This window comes from Peromyscus eremicus, chromosome 20, assembly GCF_949786415.1.
Source record: "Peromyscus eremicus chromosome 20, PerEre_H2_v1, whole genome shotgun sequence".
NCBI classification, from domain to species: Eukaryota; Metazoa; Chordata; class Mammalia; order Rodentia; family Cricetidae; genus Peromyscus; species Peromyscus eremicus.
The window spans coordinates 57,745,223-57,764,566 of NC_081436.1; the positions used below are offsets into that span (position 1 = coordinate 57,745,223).

The 19,344-nt window shown below is 37.3% G+C and overlaps 1 protein-coding gene across 12 annotated transcripts in view; it reads right to left on the reverse strand.

Annotated features, from left to right (window-relative positions):
* Positions 1-3,919: 3,919 nt before the first annotated feature.
* The window catches only part of Oxr1 (oxidation resistance 1), a 317,223-nt gene continuing 301,798 nt past the window's right edge, over positions 3,920-19,344 (reverse strand). For 9 of the 12 annotated variants that reach the window (XM_059247534.1, XM_059247541.1, XM_059247540.1 and 6 more), the window contains 6 exons: positions 13,430-13,510; positions 11,595-11,720; positions 10,670-10,822; positions 8,723-8,818; positions 7,053-7,126; positions 3,920-5,812 (listed from right to left, as the gene is read on the reverse strand). In XM_059247534.1, the coding sequence (XP_059103517.1) occupies positions 5,677-5,812; positions 7,053-7,126; positions 8,723-8,818; positions 10,670-10,822; positions 11,595-11,720; positions 13,430-13,510 (666 nt within the window). In that variant the 3' untranslated portion in view covers positions 3,920-5,676. The remainder of the gene's footprint in view (positions 5,813-7,052; positions 7,127-8,722; positions 8,819-10,669; positions 10,823-11,594; positions 11,721-13,429; positions 13,511-19,344) is intronic. The other 3 variants (XM_059247536.1, XM_059247537.1, XM_059247545.1) reach the window with 1 other exon arrangement.

Below are 19,344 nucleotides of genomic sequence, written 5' to 3' on the forward strand. Positions count from 1 at the left end.
AAAAAAAAAAAAAGTCACTAGGCTAAACTGGCCTTGAACTCAAACTCTATTTAGCTAAGGATAACCTCAAATTCCTGACATGCTGGCCTCTACCTTCTTAGTGCTGGGACTGTAAAGTGCTAGGAATCAAACCCAGAGCCTCATACCTGCCAGGGAAGTAATCTTATTTACCAGAATATTCCTCAGTCCTTTCAAAAACGTTATTGCATCACCTTTGGTATTCAATAAGATGTTGAAGTTCCTCGGGGTGGTTCAATTCCAGTGGGGTTCCTTCAGTCAGCCTCTTTTTGATTGTGATTTCACCAAGTCACACAGAGAGAGATGCTATCAGTGGCCTTATTACCAACAAAGAAGACAGTATATCACCAGGAAGTAGAGTAGAGGAGGGAGGTCCATCACCAGGAAGTAGAGTGGAGGTGGGAGGTCCATCACCAGGGAAGTAGAGTGGAGGTGGGAGGTTCATCACTACGGAAGTAGAGTGGAGGTGGGAGGTCCATCACCAGGAAGTAGAGTGGAGGTGGGAGGTCCATCACCAGGGAAGTAGAGTGGAGGTGGGAGGTCCAGGGAAGTAGAGTGGAGGTGGGAGGTCCATCACCAGAGAAGTAGAGTGGAGGTGGGAGGTCCATCACCAGGGAAGTAGAGTGGAGGAGGGAGGTCCATCACCAAGGAAGTAGAGTGGAGGTGGGAGGTCCATCACCAGGGAAGTAGAGTAGAGGTGGGAGGTCTATCACCAAGGAAGTAGAGTGGAGGTGGGAGGTCCAGGGAAGTAGAGTGAAGGTGGAAAGTCCAGGGAAGTAGAGTGGAGGTGGGAGGTCCAGGTTTCTTTGTCTTAGTGGAGTTTCATATACAAGTCTGATTTTTGCTTAAAGCCTTGGTGAGTGATGGTGCTTACATTATATCAATAACTGTGCAATGAATAAAAATATAGAAATTCTATGAAGTGGATGTTCGCTGGAGAAAATCTTATAAAATTACTGAATATAAAACCTGAGACATTCTTTTCTGTTCTAACAAAGAAAATGCCACAAGACATAGAAGTCTTCCTCTCTCTCTCTCTCTCTCTCTCTCTCTCTCTCTCTCTCTCTCTCTCACACACACACACACACACACACACACACACACACCCAAAACAAAACAAAACAAAACAAAACAAAAACAAGTATCAAAGAAAGCTGCTAAATTTAAAATGGTTATAAAAATGGTTATAATACTTAGTGTTAAATACAAAAAAGTCATATATCTCAAAATAATAGGAATCCATAACTGTTACATGTTAGACAAACTACAGCTTAAACTACTTTAGAAATTGTCAAGAATGATTGCTTCAAACTGAAAATTCCAATACTTTAAAGGAAACATATACAATTTTGTTTTCTACACCGTTTGAGTCATTAGTCATGACTAATATTTCTAGCGAAATTTCTTGTGTATAATACGCACATGTGTTATCACAGTGGGACTCCTGTCAGACTGAGGAAAAAATAGCAGAGTAAGAATAGTTATAACTTTTATTGTTTTTGTATTATTTTTGGATTAGATTCCAAACCATCTCTTCCATATATCATCCAGTTCTAAATTCCTAGTAACATGGACTTGCTCTCCCAAACCCCAAGGCTTTCCTTTTGATTTTCAGTCTTCCCTAGTGTTTGCACTGGCAGGCCTTTTCTCCACCTGAATCTTTGCAAGTTGCTGACTGCCTGATTCCCAAGTTTATTCCCCTCTTTACTCTGCTCACACCCTGAGAAGGGAAGCTCTGAGCTAGGGGCTATTTTTCTTCCCTCATTGGGTAGCAAAATGAGACCACAGTCATACTCTGCTTGGTTTTTGGTTTTTCTTTCCCTTTGAAACACCAGCTGCTGTCCTAATTATCAACAGAAATAATGTAAAATTACCAGAGCCATTTCTCCATGGTACAGTTATAATTTTGTGTAAGCTAGAATTTTGTTACACCCCTTCTGCTCAGTCAATTCATTGAGTCATTGTAAGATAAACCATGTGGCCCATGCTGAAGAGGCCCCTTAGCGCAGATGTCCCCACTTTAGTCTTGGGACCCAGGACTTTTCCTAGTGCATAGTCATGGCTTTTATTTAATTTACAGGCTGACCTATAAACTACTGCAACATTTCAGAGCAGCTTCTATCACTGCATTGCATTACCTCGTATTCAGACATGGGGGACACGCCAGTCTCTGACAAGATTACATCATACCTATTCTTTTGCGAGTTAACATCTACTCCCAACGTTTCTCTTGCAGGTAAAAATGTAAGCAATAAAAAAACACATATGCATGCAAACTAGGTTATATGTGTGTAAAGGTTCATCAAGTTATTTTGAAAATGAGGGCATTAATAATAAAATCAACTCTCTGTAGGAATGAAAAGAAACGAGTGAACAGAAGAGCTATTGTCTTATCAGAATGTACGAGAATATACCAGCTTTTAGTTTTGACTTTTAGAAGCTTTTAAACCACCACCACCACCACCACCAAAGCTTGTAAAGTTTGAACACTTTGGTCTCAAAAAGGAACTTTCTTTACATTCTGGAAGGCTTTATCTAAGCCTACCATTAATTTTAACTTAGATACTTAAAATGACCCACCTAACCCTGGAAAGATTTGTAAGAAGGTTTTTGTTTGTTAGTTTCAAATTTTGCACAGTATTTATTTTTTTTAAACTTTTCTTACCAGGCTTCCATATGATGCTTTCCAAAATGTTTCTCTATTTCTCACACACTGCCAAGTTTATTAACACAAAGATATTCGTAGTATCCTCTTACCTCTTTGCGTCTGTGAATGCCACTTTTAGTCTTAATAGCGATCTTTCATTCTTCATGTTAATTTTTCTAACAAGTAAAACTGATTACTCTCAGATTATGTTTTGTATCCTTTTAAAATTGTATTTATTCTTGCTCTTACGTATTTACTATGTCCCACTTGCTTTAGGTCCAATTTGTTTTTCTTTTAACTCAAGAGGGAAGCTCGGAGCCTTTTCTTGTGCTCGTTAATATTACTTTGATGAAAAAAGCAAAAACAAAAAAACCTATTTCAAGAACCCTATTTTAAAACAGGTCTATAATCTCCAAGGGTATTTCATCCACAAGGAAGTCATGTGGTCTACTTAAAAACGTAATATTTTAGAACAGAACATCAAATGTTTCTTTTAAATGGATAATTTCTCGTACTATACTAGGGGCTAGATTGTATTACTGTTACCACCTACATCCTCATTTTTCCTCTTTAAACACTGGCAACGTGATAATAACACAGGTGAGTTTTCAAGTTAAAACCCTAAGATGTTCAAATTATTTACCTATATTTTGGGAATTTCCTATATATACACAATGTAGTTTGGTCATAGCTACTTTTAAATGTTGGCACGAAGTTGGTAGCCAGTTCTTGTCTAGCCCAATTCTGAAACCTCTTTCAATTCTACACTTTTCTTTACCACTATTTTTGTTCTTATTGGGGCCTCATCATTTTCCCGCCTCTGGATTTCACAATAGACTTGTTTATTTTTCCTTCCTCTCCAGCTTTTTCATCTATTAATCTACTTTTCACAAAGATTGTTCCTAAAGCACACATCTGCCTGTGTTATTTCACCACACTAACATTCTCAAAAGCTCTGTGAAATTAAAAAATAAGAAAGTGCTTGGTGCTGTGCACAGGGCTCTTCATGACACTGGGATTTATGTTATGCACTCTCTACCCTCCCCCACACACACTTCAAATGCCTTGCATTACCGCTAGTAAGTGACTCTCCATTTAAAGAGTAGTGCGGCCTCTAACTGAATTCAAGCCTCTATCACTTCCTGTTGCCCCATCAACACAGTGTGCTAGCAGGGCACTTGTCAGGACAGTGTTGTGCTTACTATCAGTTCTTAGATATGGAAATAACTCTATTATTGAATAAATCCAAACTCATTTGCATTTATGCATTTAATTTTATTTGGTATACATCTCTATGACTATGTTGTAGTTGAAATCAATTACAGGATGTTTTAAAGATTTATGATTAGTCACCTCCACAAAGACAATAATACTGCTGTGGAAGACCAAAGGGGAACAGATACATTTATTTACAATTCCCTATATTATAAACATTTAACCTAGACACTATAACCTAACTTGTAATGAGAGCTATCCACAGACGAGGAAATGATGCCCTGTGTTTCTATTCATCTTCAGAAACAACATGTCATAGAACACCATAGATTTTGATTAGCATTCATTATGCTTTCTTTAGATAATTATCTAGACTTCTCCCAAAAGAACTAGGTATTTTTAAGTTATATAACTAAAACTATTTAAGCCAACATACTTGGCTGGTAATTTCATTTTCAGAATAATTTAAAGTGCTATAAGCAACCTGGCAGTCAACACTTTCTATAAGAACAAACTATCTTTAAACATCAATTTACAAGATATACAACGTTGTGTGGAACAGCTGAATTTTCAGCACAGTCACGGTCACGTGTATAACAGCAGGATTTATTCTTGCATAACATGAAGCTCGGAAATTTAACTGATGAATGTTGCCACAATGGCTTATTGTTGGTTTCCTACAAGAGAGGATACAGCTGCTAGTTTATTCTATCTTTTCATTTTTTGAGGCCACTTGACGTAAGCTTGCACATTCACCAAGTCTACTGAGTTACAGTATTATCTACTACAGTCACTGCCCTTTTATAAGAGCAGATGCTAATGGTAACTAATAACATATACCACTTTAAAAAAAAAACAAGTTTTTATTTCAAAACAATTTTTTTCCTTTTGATCAGAAAAAACAAAACAAAAATGTATTTGGGGAGCTGGTATGCAACAAGGCTAAAACAACAGAACTGTAAAACAGTATATCTGACACAATGTTGAAGAAATATGCAAGTTTTAGTTTCTGTACTTATGATAACGCCCTATTAAGCTACAAATATGTAAATAGTATTACTTGCTTAATATATTAAATCCAATAGAATCATCGAATTCCCTTTCTCCTCTGTCAATTTGTAACTCTTTGTCTGATAGTTCAGTGATGAAACACGCGCCCAAACCTGCATATCATGTGTGCTGCAGTCTATGCCAATCAGACTTCTCTTCCAAGTTCATTGTCTTAAAATGAAATTGAGAATGTTTACAAAATGAATAAAGAGAATGCTATAGTGAATTAGAACTAGAAGAGGTCTATGAAGTATATATTATTTTGGCATGTGGTATCTCACTCAGAAGAAAATGATAAGCAGGTCCAAATGTCACTGGTGTCAACTCCACCAGATACAAAAGTATCTTGACCCCATTTCCTCAATGTCCCAAGTACACTGCTCTACAAAAAGAAACAATATAGATTTAAAAAGAAGTTGAACAACAGAGCACCATCCAATTAGGAGACTGAGATAACAGGAACTGAAAATGTGGTGGCCTCTCTGATCAAAATACTGCAATATGCTGACAAAACCCCACCCAGCTGTTATACTACAGAAACCCAGGCCATGATGTAAACAAAAGAACTCTGGGACAGAAACATGATTTGAAAAATAAACTCCAAAATTATAGCTGTAGTAAATGGCAAAAGGACTGACTTGAAAGCACGCGTGACATGTGAATTGTATTGCTTCTTGAACATTCCAAACAATGCTTTGTCCTTTCAGGTTTGGGCCGATGTCCTGCGAAGACTGAGAGCACTGAGTTCATTCAAAAGCCCAGACTTCAATGTCTTGGATAAAGAAGTCTTCCTTCTTAGAAAGCGTCGGATTTCCGAAGGTTTTACAGGAATGACTTCTCCCATGGTAGAGATCTCCGTCAAGCCAAAGGGCAAACTCTCCCCTGAAACACATCCCAACAGCAACCATTACCATCCACACCCTAGATTATAGAGGAATTAATTGGGCTTCTCAATATCCACTATCTCCAGGACCATGAACCTCTCTAAACCTTCCCCTACTCCTTTTCCTTATGACATAGAAGCAAGAATTTTGTTTTTCATTCCATTATATATTCATTTACCATACACATTAAGGAATAAATTAAGCACAATAAAATTTACTTCATATAAAATAGTTTTTGATATTTGGTAGAACAAGTATTTCTTTACTATTTTGTTATTTAATTTAATTTTAATTTTGTTTTTTCTTGGGGCAGTGCTAGGGACTGAACTTTAGGTGAGCACTCTACCACTGAACTATATCCCCAGTCATTTTTCTTAGTTGTACAACTTCAATCTGGTTCTCTTACAGGTGTTAACATTTATATCATCTATGATAAAATGAGGGTTAATGTTAAAGACATGGCAAAAGCAGCTTATTTATTCCAGAGGCTTAGAAAGAAACATTTTGCTATTAAAAACAGTATTAGGACAAGCAACTAGAGTTTTTGTTGAGTTACTTCTCTAACATATTAACAGTCTGTGAAAATAATGCTGGTAGTTTTTTGTTAGCAAGCCACAGAAAAAGACTAAATGGACAAGAGACATGATGCTGGGATCCTGTATCGAGCATTGGGAACACCACAGAAGCTAGGTGTAGTAGGACATAAAGATTGAGTAACATATAACAGATCTCATTGGAAAAGACTTCAGGGTCTTGCTCTTTAGACTAAAAGAGTAAAATAAATGGGCTCATACTATTGAAGAAAAACAAAAACCCTGAACATGGTATCAGTAAATCTTATCACAGAAAAATAAACTTTTATAATTGTCTGAAATACAGATCCAAATTATGATCAGAGAAAACTATAGATTTTGTCCTATACAATGAGAGAGATAATGTCTATTCAAGACATTAATGGATTTGAATAGTTAAATTTCAAATTTCAAAGATCCAATGCACAGTAAGGCAAATGATAGGTCTTAACAGAAATCAGCTAGCCAGCATTTTAAAGAAACAAGTACTTAAAGTACTTGTAAAGAAACAACTATATAAAGTACTACACTAAGTATCTTAAAAACATACTTTGCCATAATATACAGGTTAGATTCTAATGTTAAAATGTCTAAAGATAACTTATTATGTAAATAATATAAACATATTCTTTAAGAATCTCATAGTAAAATGTTCATGACACTTACCCTCCACCACCAAATGCTAATGAATCCATGTCTCCTTTGATAAAAAACATATTATCTCCTGTCCACTTAAAGACCTATATAAATGAAGACAAAAGTGTTGAATATACAGTAGAAAACAGTCACCAGTTAGTTCTCTCAAACTCAGGGAAGTTTAAACAGCAGAAACAACAGCATCAAAGGTTAGCAGAAAGGTTCTGGTCTTTTGGGTTTCAGTGTTTCTGATTCATTTTGAAAGTCCATGGGTGATTGCAGCTAACTCTCCACTCCTATGTCTCAGACTATAATTCTTCATACTTACTTCTCTTTTCTGACATTAACTTTTCTTCTAACACTGAATATAAATGTTTGAAAACTACTACAGGGCCAAGATCTTTTCTGTGGGTTCAAATTTCCTGTTCATTATTTTTAAATTAGCAATGCTTCTGATTTTCCAAATTAAAACACTTGAGAAATCTGAAAACGAAACCAGACATCAACAATCTTGTGTCTGTGTATTTTATACATGCATAAGTGTAGTTAGGGATAATGCCCATGAATATGCATGTTGAGAGCAGAGCACGACTGGCTGGCTACCACGATGTCAGGATAGGCCACCTGCCTTAGTCCTCTATTGCTGAGGCTATACATGTAGCTAAGTCTAGTTTTTATGGATGCTGGGGTGCCAAATCAGGTCCTCATGATTGCTGAGGACGTTAACTAATGAACTGTTTCCTAAACCTCAACATTATATCCTTACATATTTAATTCTAATATTTTATAGAAATTTTACCCAAACTAATTAGTATAGCCTCAGTGCCTCATCTTTATCATGGTTTTCAATATATTTGTATATAAGCACACACACACACATACACATACATCTATTTCAATCTAGGATTTTTATTTATTTATTTATTTATTTATTTATTTATTTATTTATTTATTTATTTATTTATGTTTTGTGTATTAAGTCATGAAATTCAGAGAGAATGGACAGTCTAGCTGAGGCTCCTTTCCATTAGTTCTCACAATGTGCTTCTCTTGGTAGGGCAATCTGGTGATTAAGTTGAACCCACTTTCCTTTCTCTTTGGCTTCTTGTTTTAAAAAAATCATTTCCTTCCACCTTCTCAGGACACTGTCTCAGCTTAGAGTGTTTAATGTGCTCACACCCATGCACTCTCTTCTCAAGAATCTTGTCCTAAGCTCACTGCTTTCAGCAATGCCAAGAGCATGCTGGGTGACACTGGAGTCTTCCAGTTTTATGACGGTAACATGTATGGGCCTTGTGAACAGTGTCCATTCCCCTGATGTTTACAATGTCTCTCTTCTTGTAGATTTGCATACATGTGGCCAAAGGAACAGCTTCATGTTTCCTAAAAGTGAGGAAAGCTTCTTTTTTCCCTTTGTATTTCTCATTTTGGATAGTTATTAGAAGACTGACTGTTATGGTCATACGTTTCAATAAAGCTTTGACACTTCAGTTGCATATAATGAATACATTATCACATTTATCAGATGCTATATGTAACATAAAAAGGTTTGTGCATAAGCACAAATGCAGATGAAATCTGTAACAACTCTGAATTTATCAGCTGATATGTTCTATGGAGACAAAAGCACAAATAGTCTGCATGAGTTTTCATACTATCTCCTTTTCATATACTTGCAATGCTGAAATAACTTTTCTTACCTCAAATTCTGGACAGAAGGTAAAAACAAAGGTTTCTCCAGTCCCATAGAAGCCATCGCTTACTTTAAATGGCTCAGATGCTAGTGCACCAAAGACCTGAGGATGAAAGGGTTATGTTCAATGACACAGCCTCTAATCATTTCATTTGCATTGCCCTCCATCACATACATTTTAATACAATGGAAGAAACAGTCAGTAGTAGTTTTCACAACTTCTCATGAAGGGAAAATGACAAGTTCCTGTACATGTCACATTCCTATCCAGTACAGAGCACAGTGGCTTCTCAACAAGTGGAGAAAAGATTTCCCCTGGCTTTGAAGTCTAGGAAGATACAGTGATTACACTGAGGAGAGAATGCACAGTCTATATATATATATATATATATATATATATATATATATATACTATATATAGTATATACATGCCTCTACTGGATCACAGTGTTAAAAAAAGTAAAAGTCCTTTGGTGTAGTTAAATATCCTCTTTTTTCCCCCTTCCTGCATCATTACACAGAAAATAGCCTAAGGGCACACTTTGGTTGGAATGGCCTTGATGTTGAAAGCCCACATTATATACCCTAATTAAAATCAAACGAAGATGAAACTTGAATATTTCAGTGCTCTGAGACCAAGTTTTCATATCAGGAAAGGACAATGTAGCACTTGACAGATCTTTATAGTTACTGTGTCTAACATTCTATCTTTAGAGTATTAATTTTTAAAACTCATATATAAGGGGTTATTTATTTAGAGGAATGTGCACAGAATCTAAATGTGTAGTTCAATTAAAATGATCATAAGGTCCCATGTAACAGACTCAGTCCAAGATAGGGAATTTCCCCAGGACTTGTGAAGGTCTCCGTGTACTGCTTCTCATCGGTCCCTCTTTAGAGGAAGCTGCTATCTGACAGCATCATAGGGTCGTTTGCTCACTGTGAGTTTTCTATGCAAGGAATCATAAGCAAGGAACCCTTTACGGTGTGATTTTTAAACCAGTATTATGGTGTTTCAACACATCCATATGCTATGCTATATAGCATGAGTTCACTTATCTTCATTGATTCTCCTACCTTTTCTTAGGTATATCACCTGAGGCAAGTTAAGTCAATTATCAAATCGGGATGACTACTATCTCTGCAGGCTTTTAAAGATACATAAGAAATACAGGCAAGGTACTAGGTAGCACCACGTTCTCATTAATTGATACTTCTTTTCCATCCTCTCATTACTATCCACTGTTTCTCTTTTCTAGCTGTGATTTTGCTTTTATTCTTACACAATGACCTTTAACTCTTAAAAACCACCTATTAACTACTGATGGGGGAAGGAGTCATTATCTTTAGTGGGACAGCCACTGGTAGGTGGCCCATGCTCCAAATATAACCCCCAGCTTATGTTGATGCAAACAACCCTAATTAAACACAGTGGGACACACAACCCACATCCTTCACAAGATGTGGAAACAGGAGGGGACGTTTTGGAAAGAGAGAGAAGTTAGTGCCATGAGGACAACAGAGGGTATCAGTGGCTGAATAGAAGCAAAACACATTATATACATACATGAAATCATCAAATAATAAATGCAAAAGGTATTTTGAAATGTCTACTCATTCTTAAGAGCCTATAAATTTTTCTTCTTCCTGTAAGCCTCACTCTCACCTTCTTCACAGACACAAACACTTTTCCTGGGCTCCTGATACACCTAGCATTTTATGCTCACCTTTAAAGATGTTGGTATGATCAAACTGCCTCTACCATATTATTGTTTTCTTTCAACACAAAACTCTTACTTATTATGCTTACATTTAGCCTCTAGAATACTCAGTATTGCCTTGTGCAATAAAATAATCAATAATTAAAGATCATGTGCTAAAATACACTTTATAAAATACATATGCTGAAAGCTATTGCTAAGGATGAAGGATCCAAACAATTAGTTTTCCATACCTGTCCATCACTGTCTTTAATCACCATCAGCACTGGAGTGTCTAAACCTGTCATTGTTCTATAAAGGGTCTTCAAACTTGTGCCATGCTTCCCAGTGCCATACACAAGTGTCCATGGATAGCCAATGGTTCTTGGTGGGAGATGCTTAGTAAGCTTTGAGAAACAAATGTCAGTATTTACTTGACTGCAAGCAGTAACATTTGGAACTTAATCACACATATAAAATGCAGGCTGGGAAAGAAACATCAGAAACTGTCTTCTTACTGTTTCTGTGATGCTTCAATAGGAATTACACACTTCTTATTAAGAAATATCATTGTCTACTAGAAAATAAGTCATGCCAAACCAAAATGCCAACAGAGATAAGAAAAATGGCTTGCTTATCACTTGTACTGTACTGACTTAACAAAAATATTGGATCAACGTTTAGCTTGATTATTCAAATGGAATATAGCATCAGATTATCAAAGCCTGAAAATCTTTTATAGCTACATGACACTGAATAAATTACTTAATGTCTCTACATGAAAAATTTCTTCACCTACCAAAAATATGCCCAATAATAATCTCTAATTTCTATAACAAATGCACAAGATAACACACACAGACCATGCAACTAGGCACAGAAGAAACCAAAGACTGCCAGATGTGGTGAGCACTAGCATTCTAGCACTGGGGCTAAGGCCAGGCAGTCAGGAGCTGGAAGTCCTGCTCAGGCTCCACACTAAGACCCTGTCTTCAAAAGCAGAACAAAAAGCAAACACTGGCCACTCCCGTGTCTCACCTACACTCCCTTTCTGTCAGTACATTAGCCCCCGCTGCAGGATCGCTCTGCTTTGCCCACTTACTCTTCATGCAGCTGGAGAGTAACTGGAGCTGCTCCCCTCACCGCACACACTCAGACGCAGCAGGCGACATGGCATACCTTTTCAATCTGATCAGGCAGTAAGAGGTCACTGGGGTCACTTAGGTTTGGTCGGAAAGATTCAGACTCCAGGTCTGCTTTCGCTGGAGCAGCCTGCTTTGAGTTGATGTCTTCCCTTGTAGTAATCTAAAATAGCAAACAGCAGTGGTGTGTTAATATGCAATTGTAATACGTTCTGCCAACTTCAGCCTTTTGAGTTAAACAAAACTTTGTTAAGCATAGGTAGCTAAAGATTTCACAGGGCAAGGGACACCCCCATCAAGTACAAACAGTATGCCTGCCCGAAGCACAAGAGTTTAGAACAAGTGCACTTCATCCACTACATGGGGAAGAATGGCCAAGAAGAGCTATGCCTCCTGTTTCTGGGTAACAGAAAACTTACATGCATAGCTTAGCCCTTAGGACAAAAGAGAGCCAGGTAGCTTTTTAACTAAGTGCTCTTTAAAATATGTGCTAGTATTTTTTCACACAAAATACAAAAGTTGTCAAAATTATTAATAGAATTTCTTGTATTAAAATTTTAAAGGATGGTAGACTAAAAATGATAACTTTCTTTTCATTGGTGTGTTTTTAATTGCTTCACTGAAGCTATCATTTTGTAAAACCGTTGTTTATTGTTGACTTATTAAAACAATTACTTTTCATCTACTAGAACCAAACAGTAAATATTAAAATTAATTTGCTCACAAATAAAGGTTAGATTAATTGGTTGCATTTATTTGATAGAATTAAGTTCACTGGTATTCATAAAATGACAAAAATGGTAATTAAAAACTTACTTCATAATCTATTGTTAGTACTTACATTTTGTATTAATTTAGGATCTAAAACACAGTAATCCTAACAAATAAAAACCATAATTATTGTTGCTGAAACATTTAAACCCCATAGAATTCTACTGGAGCAGATCACTAAAATGCAGCAGAGCTCAGAGACTGGCGCCCCTCAGGAGTGGAATCCCAGCCCTTCAACAGATCTCCTGCCAAGTCTGGACGGTATGGATTTTCAGCCAATACATGTTCTAGAACTGTATTGTTTCTGATGAGAAGCTAAATATGAAGACTTTCACATCATCATATTTTACCTTCATTTCAATGATGTGAAAGTTAGAACAGAACAGAAATCCAAGGCAGCATTGGGAAAAGTAAAGAGAACTATTCAGTCAGTCTTGGGAAGCAGCAAAAGAAAGGCATACTTTCATGATAAGAAAACACAAACTGAAAAATGAGTTTTCAATTTCATTACTTTGTTTTTTTCAACAATGCAAAGATTATTTCAGAAAATTTAAATAATGTATCTAGCTCAGGTGGATTCCCTATTCTACCCCAAAGCATTTCTAATACCAACCAAGAATGCCTCAAGAACAAAACCAATTTGTCTCATTGAGATTTTATTCAGTTTCCACAGCTGAAATAGCCTTAAAGAAAGAACACCTAAGCCTTACTTTCTATTAAGACTTTTATAATTTTCTTATCATCTGGTATCTTTCAGATTCTAATGAGTAAAGGTTCATTCACAAAACCAAGTGTTCTCCCAATGTCAAATGAAAACTCATAGCTCAAAGAAATACACAGTGATGAGAATAGTTCTCAAGGGGCTGAAAATTGTTGTGAAAATTTTCCTAGTGAAAAGAGGACAGCAAGAGGCAAACAAACCAAACAAGTAGCTCTCCCAGGTAAAACCATCCCCTAAGACAAAAGGACTTTATTTTCTGCCAGCTTATTTTAGTGCTTCATTCAAGGCAAATCCAGCTAATGTGAGATTTGTCTTGAGGAAAGACACTAAAAACAGGGAGTGGTTACTCTCTGAAGGAGTTTAAACTACAGAAGGGGCACCTGGAGACGTCTGCAGAGTGTGCGCAGTTCTTCTGTATTTAGAGCATCGATCCTGCGGTGATACTCAGCCACTGACACTACCTGAATATGGAGACAGGAAGACAATAATTCCACTGACAGTCGAGAAGAGAATATGTATATAAATAGAAAAGACAGGAGAGAAAGCGAAGGAAGAGGGAGAGATTTAAATGGGAGGAGAGAATGGAAACCAGTATCTTTTCCTAATCCACACTGTAAACAAACAGAAGAAATTCATATAGAAACCACAGTTAAAATATACATGAGTGAGCTTTACCAATACATCCACCTAGTAGAAAAGATGTTTACTTTCTCAACTATTTAACATCGACTGAACTTAATTTAAACATGTTTTAAAGGGTGGAAACTATAGCACGCTTTACTAACACAGGTAGCATTTAATCAAAACCATCTTGCAGTTTACAAAGAGAGTGGTTATCAACCGTCCGCACAAAGAAGTCGAGCTCAAACACAGCATACTAACAGCCATGGTCCTAGAATTTCTTCTACGCACATGTGACAAGCAGACCCATCTGTATCACAGAGGAAAAAAAGGAAAGAAAAGGCCAAAAACAAAAACAAAAACAAAACAGGAACACTTTCAAAAGCATGTCTAACTTACAAATTCTTAAATCTGATATATAAATGTGGCCACAGTAAAATGGATGCACAATACAAAAACATAACAAAATACAAACAACTGCAAACCCCATGTGCAAACAGGTATTTCGGGCAGCATCCGCCTGCTACACTGTGACATTCTACTTCTGCTAGGTCTGAGCACACAGCACCATGTTCTCACTGCACCATGCTAGGACAGCCAAGGCCCACAACACCTCTGCTCTGACTTTCTATTAGGAACTGCAGTGCTCCAACTGCACACACGTGGCTTCCGGTTCTAAGAGACACAATGGCTTCATGATGGAAAACAGCTGTAACAGGCCTCTACCATCACTTCTCAGCACAGGAGTACTAAATCAGTATATCTCTGGACTGTACTATCAGAAATTCTTATTTTAAAAACTGCTAGGTACCAAAAAAAAAAAAAAAAAAAAAAAAAAAAAAAAAACTGCTAGGTAAAGAGTTGACAAGTTTTTCACACACTTGTACACTCACACCCTCAATAAATCTTTGCTTAGGATTAGGGCAGAATTTCCAATAACTTCTGAAATGTCCCTAAACATATTTTTGTCATTTTGTACTAAATATTTATATAGTGTCCTCGCAACTGACAATTATAAAAGCATTAACTGAAAAGTGTTGATATTCTATGCCCTATATTATTAAATATTCTGCAAGATTTAATTTCTTATACAAAACCAAGCACACCTATCTCATTAATATGCAGACTGCTTTTGTTTTTGATACATTAAAAGACTTTAAAATTAAATTTCCTTATGGTTTGTTGTTGGTACATGTTTGATTTTTAATCCTATTTTATATCAGGTGTCATACAAAAATCCCTACAGTGAGAGAACTAGCTGAAACAGTACCCACTCTGCTCATAAGCCTCCCCATCCTGTGTGTGTGGTAGATGCAGGTGGACTCACAGGTAGACGCCAGATACTGATACTGTCCTTCTCTCTCTCCACCTTGTTTTGTGAGACAGGGTACCTCTCTGAACCTAGAACTTATGGCTTCAGCTACCCCAGCTGGCCCCCAAGGCCCTGGGATGTGTGCCTCCATCCCACTCCATCCCTCCTTTCTGTCTTCTTAAAGGACTGCTCTCTTTCCCAGGTGTATCTGCTGCTCCTTCACTTCTCTGTGGTTTGGTCTGTAGCTGTTAGTCATGACAAAAACTTTACTTTCTAACATTCTGAATTCCTATGGGAAACCCTTAATCTTCTAAACTGCCTGGACTGCCCTTCCTGCTTGCTGCTGAATTTGAAAACCATATATTACAGGTAAAAACTATTCCAGAAAACACACACAAAAACCTCACAAGTTTCCTCAGTCAACACAACAATTACAGTTTCCAGACCACAACATAACTACAAAACCTTCCCACAATACAGCGAATGTAGGGACAACACAAACACATGGTGATTCTTCTGAGCTGTAACACCTCTTGTGATTCACCTCACAGGTTATATTAGAAGCTGTGGCTACAACAGCAGTTAAGCTAACTCACCTTAGCTTAGGGGTTAGACTTCAAAAGTTGTTTTTGAAAGGCTCTTGCTTTAGTTAACTAAAATGAACTGGCTACCACTAATAGGAACAGCCCTCCTACTCAAAGCTATGCAGTGGTTGCTGAAAGCTGTGCAAGACATAAGAACAGAAAAAGCAAACAGAACTGGGCATGTCCCCAGGGCACCACTGTTTTTATCTTGGCTTTTGCTAAGCAACAATCACATGCTCTAGTAGATGATTCTACTTACAGATAAAAAGAGTCGCGGCACCTTCCAGCCTTAGAAGCTTAGTCACACCTGGGTTTACTGAGTACAAAGCAAACAGGAGGTTTAAGTAAAGCAAAGGAAGACATGCTTATTGAGGACTGAGTGATGACTGGCACTGTCTGGGGAGCGCCCCATCCATCACTGCTGCTTTTACTTTATCATTTTCTACCAGTTACCCAAGGATTAGAGGCTGAACGGTCCCTCACTTATCTGTGGCTTTAATTTTAGGTTTAAGATAACTATTTTATATATATTTTGGATGACAGTTCTGCAATTAAAGTTTCTGTTTCAGACTGACAACAATAAATATCTACCAATTAAAATAATAACTTTCTGCTGGACGGTGGTGGGGCATGCATTTAATCCCAGCACTCGGGAGGCAGAGCCAGGCGGATCTCTGTGAGTTCAAGGCCAGCCTGTTCTACAGAGTGAGATCCAGGACAGGCACCAAAAGTACATAGAGAAACCCTGTCCCAAAAAACCAAAATAATAATAATAATACCTTTCTTTTTTTTGAGACAGGGTATCATTATGTGGTCCTGGCAGGCCTAGAAGTCACTATATAGGTCAAGTTGACCTCAAACTCACAGAGGTTTGCCTGCCTCTGCCTTTTGAGTGCTGGAAATCTGTGTGCCAGCATGCCAGAAACAATACAATTTTTGATAAAGATGAAAGAAAACTTATACTAAAAATGAAAAATCATGACCTTGCTTTTCTTTCCCATCGTCTAAATTCCTACGGGCCAAAGAGGATTCTGTGTGCTGTTTTTTGACCAAATGTGTTGTTAACATTTAATCAGGAGTCTCCTCAATAAGAATTCTCAAATCATGAGATACATCTACTCTGTGTTCCTTCTATCCTACTAGTTAACATTATTCTTATAGCTATTTTTAAGTGTTACTCCTTTATGTATACATTAAGCACACTTCCTAAATAAAAGTAAAATCAAATTATGCTCACAAAAGGGATTAGCTTTATAAGCATTTTTTAAACAGTTTTATAAACATTGCTGAAAGTAATGAGAGTCATTAATATAATGAAGGACTGTCATTGAAAGTCTAAGTTTCTTTAATGCCAGAAGCCTATCTTTTGTTATTTATATATGTTATTAAAGTGTGTATGTGTGTGTGTGTGTGTGAGAAAGAGAGAGAGAGACAGAGAGAGAGAGAGACAGAGACAGAGACAGAGAGAGAGAGAGAGTGTGTGTGTGTGTGAAAGAGAGAGACAGCATATGTGTGCAAGTATAGAAGATAACTTGCAGATGTCAGTACTCATCTTCTACCATGTGAGTACAAGGGATTGAATTTAGGACAACATGCTTGGCTGCAAATGACACTTTTACCTGCTGAGCTATCTTGCTGGCCCTTCCATCATCATCATCATCATCATCATCATCATCATCATCATCAATTTGTATTCCTTCCTTCCCAGGCCTTATACATTCATTAAGTTTCTCTCTCTCTCTCTCTCTCCTTCCCTCTCCCTTCTCTCTCTCTATTCCTTCCTTTCTTTGAGAAAGTCTCATAGCACAAGCTAGACTCACACTTAGTATGGGGCTGAGGATGATGATGAACCCTTATCTTCCTGCCTCCATTGTCAGGTGCTGGGAATACAGAGGTATCACATGGCGTCATGTTTCTTTAAATACTAATATATACTCATGCTATGGGGAGAGAAGACACAGAAAGCTGTCATAAAACCTGTAAACTAACAAAGAAAAAATGTAACAGCATAGAAGTGCATTTCTTTAAAAAAACATGCCTAAAAGTAAGATAAATTTTTTCAACATACATACTAAATTAAGTAAGACTTTCTTTCGTTCTTTTTTGTTTTTCTGTTTTTGGTAACTCATGATGTATGCAGACAAGTTACTAGATTATCCAGAGACTAAACCTAGTAGAAATGATACCTTCCATCTATATCCCGCATCACACTACTGATAGTTAAAAGTACACAAGTAAGGAAACCAAGAATTTCTATTTGAAAGCATGCTCACTCTGGCTAATGTCATTCCTTGAGTAATGAAATGATCTGGATACAACACTAAGGCCAATGAGAAGGAAGCAGCATGTCCTACCTACACCACACAATTAAACACTATCTTCTAATCTCTCTGGTCTTTGAAGGGCCCTCAGAGGCAGGAAGTACTTTTGTAAGCATTTATTTCCATAGTTGTCAATGTAGATGCAGAATAAAACTTATACAACTCCATTTTAGATGGACAGAAAGAAACAACACTAGCAAACTAGAGAGTAGAGAAAATAAAATTCAGAGTTGCTCTCAATCCCAGTCTCTTGAATCAGAACACATTCATATACCTGACAGGTTACCGAACAGACAGCACTAGAAGGACTCCATCTACTCATTGCTAGACCCACGGAGTCAGAGCACCTCTTCCCACACACCACCACACATCCTACTTGTAACAAATGGTGACTTGACACCGAGAACCACAACTGGTCAATGTGCTGAGGCTAGGACTCCAGAGTGCTCAGCTCTACATTGGATGTCTTTATCACACCTCTCCCCTGCATGGCCTAGGGATCCTCAGGGAAGAGGAGGCAAAAAATTAGAAGAGCCAGAGGTGGTGGATGACTTCAAGGAAATCATGTTTTCTGGACAAAATGGGGTAGATGCACGTACGAGCTCACAGTGATTGTTACAGTGTGCACAAATCCTGCATAAGGTCAAGCCAGGCAAAATCCCAGCATACAAGTAGGGCAGTGTGGGGTGGGCACACAGTCCCACCCTCAGCTCAGGAGCTATTAGCATTTGGTAACTGCTGGAAGAGGGAGAGTCAGCTTTCTTCAATGACATAAGCCTTGCACTGTCTACCACAATGCAGGATAGGTTCCACTCCCAAGAGTAAATGGACAATACCAATAAAATTGATAGGGAGAAAACACAAACAAATTACAAACAATGAAAAAAACCCCTCAAAGTTCAGGATTGAGGGGTGAGGGTGAATATGGGGAGAGTTGAGGGAGACAGAATCAAAACACACTATGAAAATCTCAGATTTAATAAAAATATTATTAAAAGCAAACAAAACCTAGTATCTTTTTGGCTTGGTGGTTCTTCTAGAATACTGAAATATCTATGCCTGAGACTGCTCCAAACTAAATCCTCCACACGTCATTTATTACCATTACTTCCTGAATTAAAAAAAAAATGTAGTAAAAATAAAAATATTATCTATGCATGTATAGTTACTTTGGTTAACTAAAATATGCTTTAAAAAGGAAATATAAGTTTGAGTTGTTATATCTAACAAAAATGAGTGATAGCAGTATTTCTGAAGTCATGTAACTTGTTTTTTACTATAATTCAACATTTAAAACTCTTCATTACAAAAGAAGCCCTGTTCTACTTTCTCCAGTGAAAACTGTTGCTTTCACAATAACATGTCATGGAATTATAATAAAAGATATAAAAAGAGTAAACGGGCAATCACAAATTAGAAAACAGAACTAATAAGAAGAATAGCACTGGGAGGTGGTG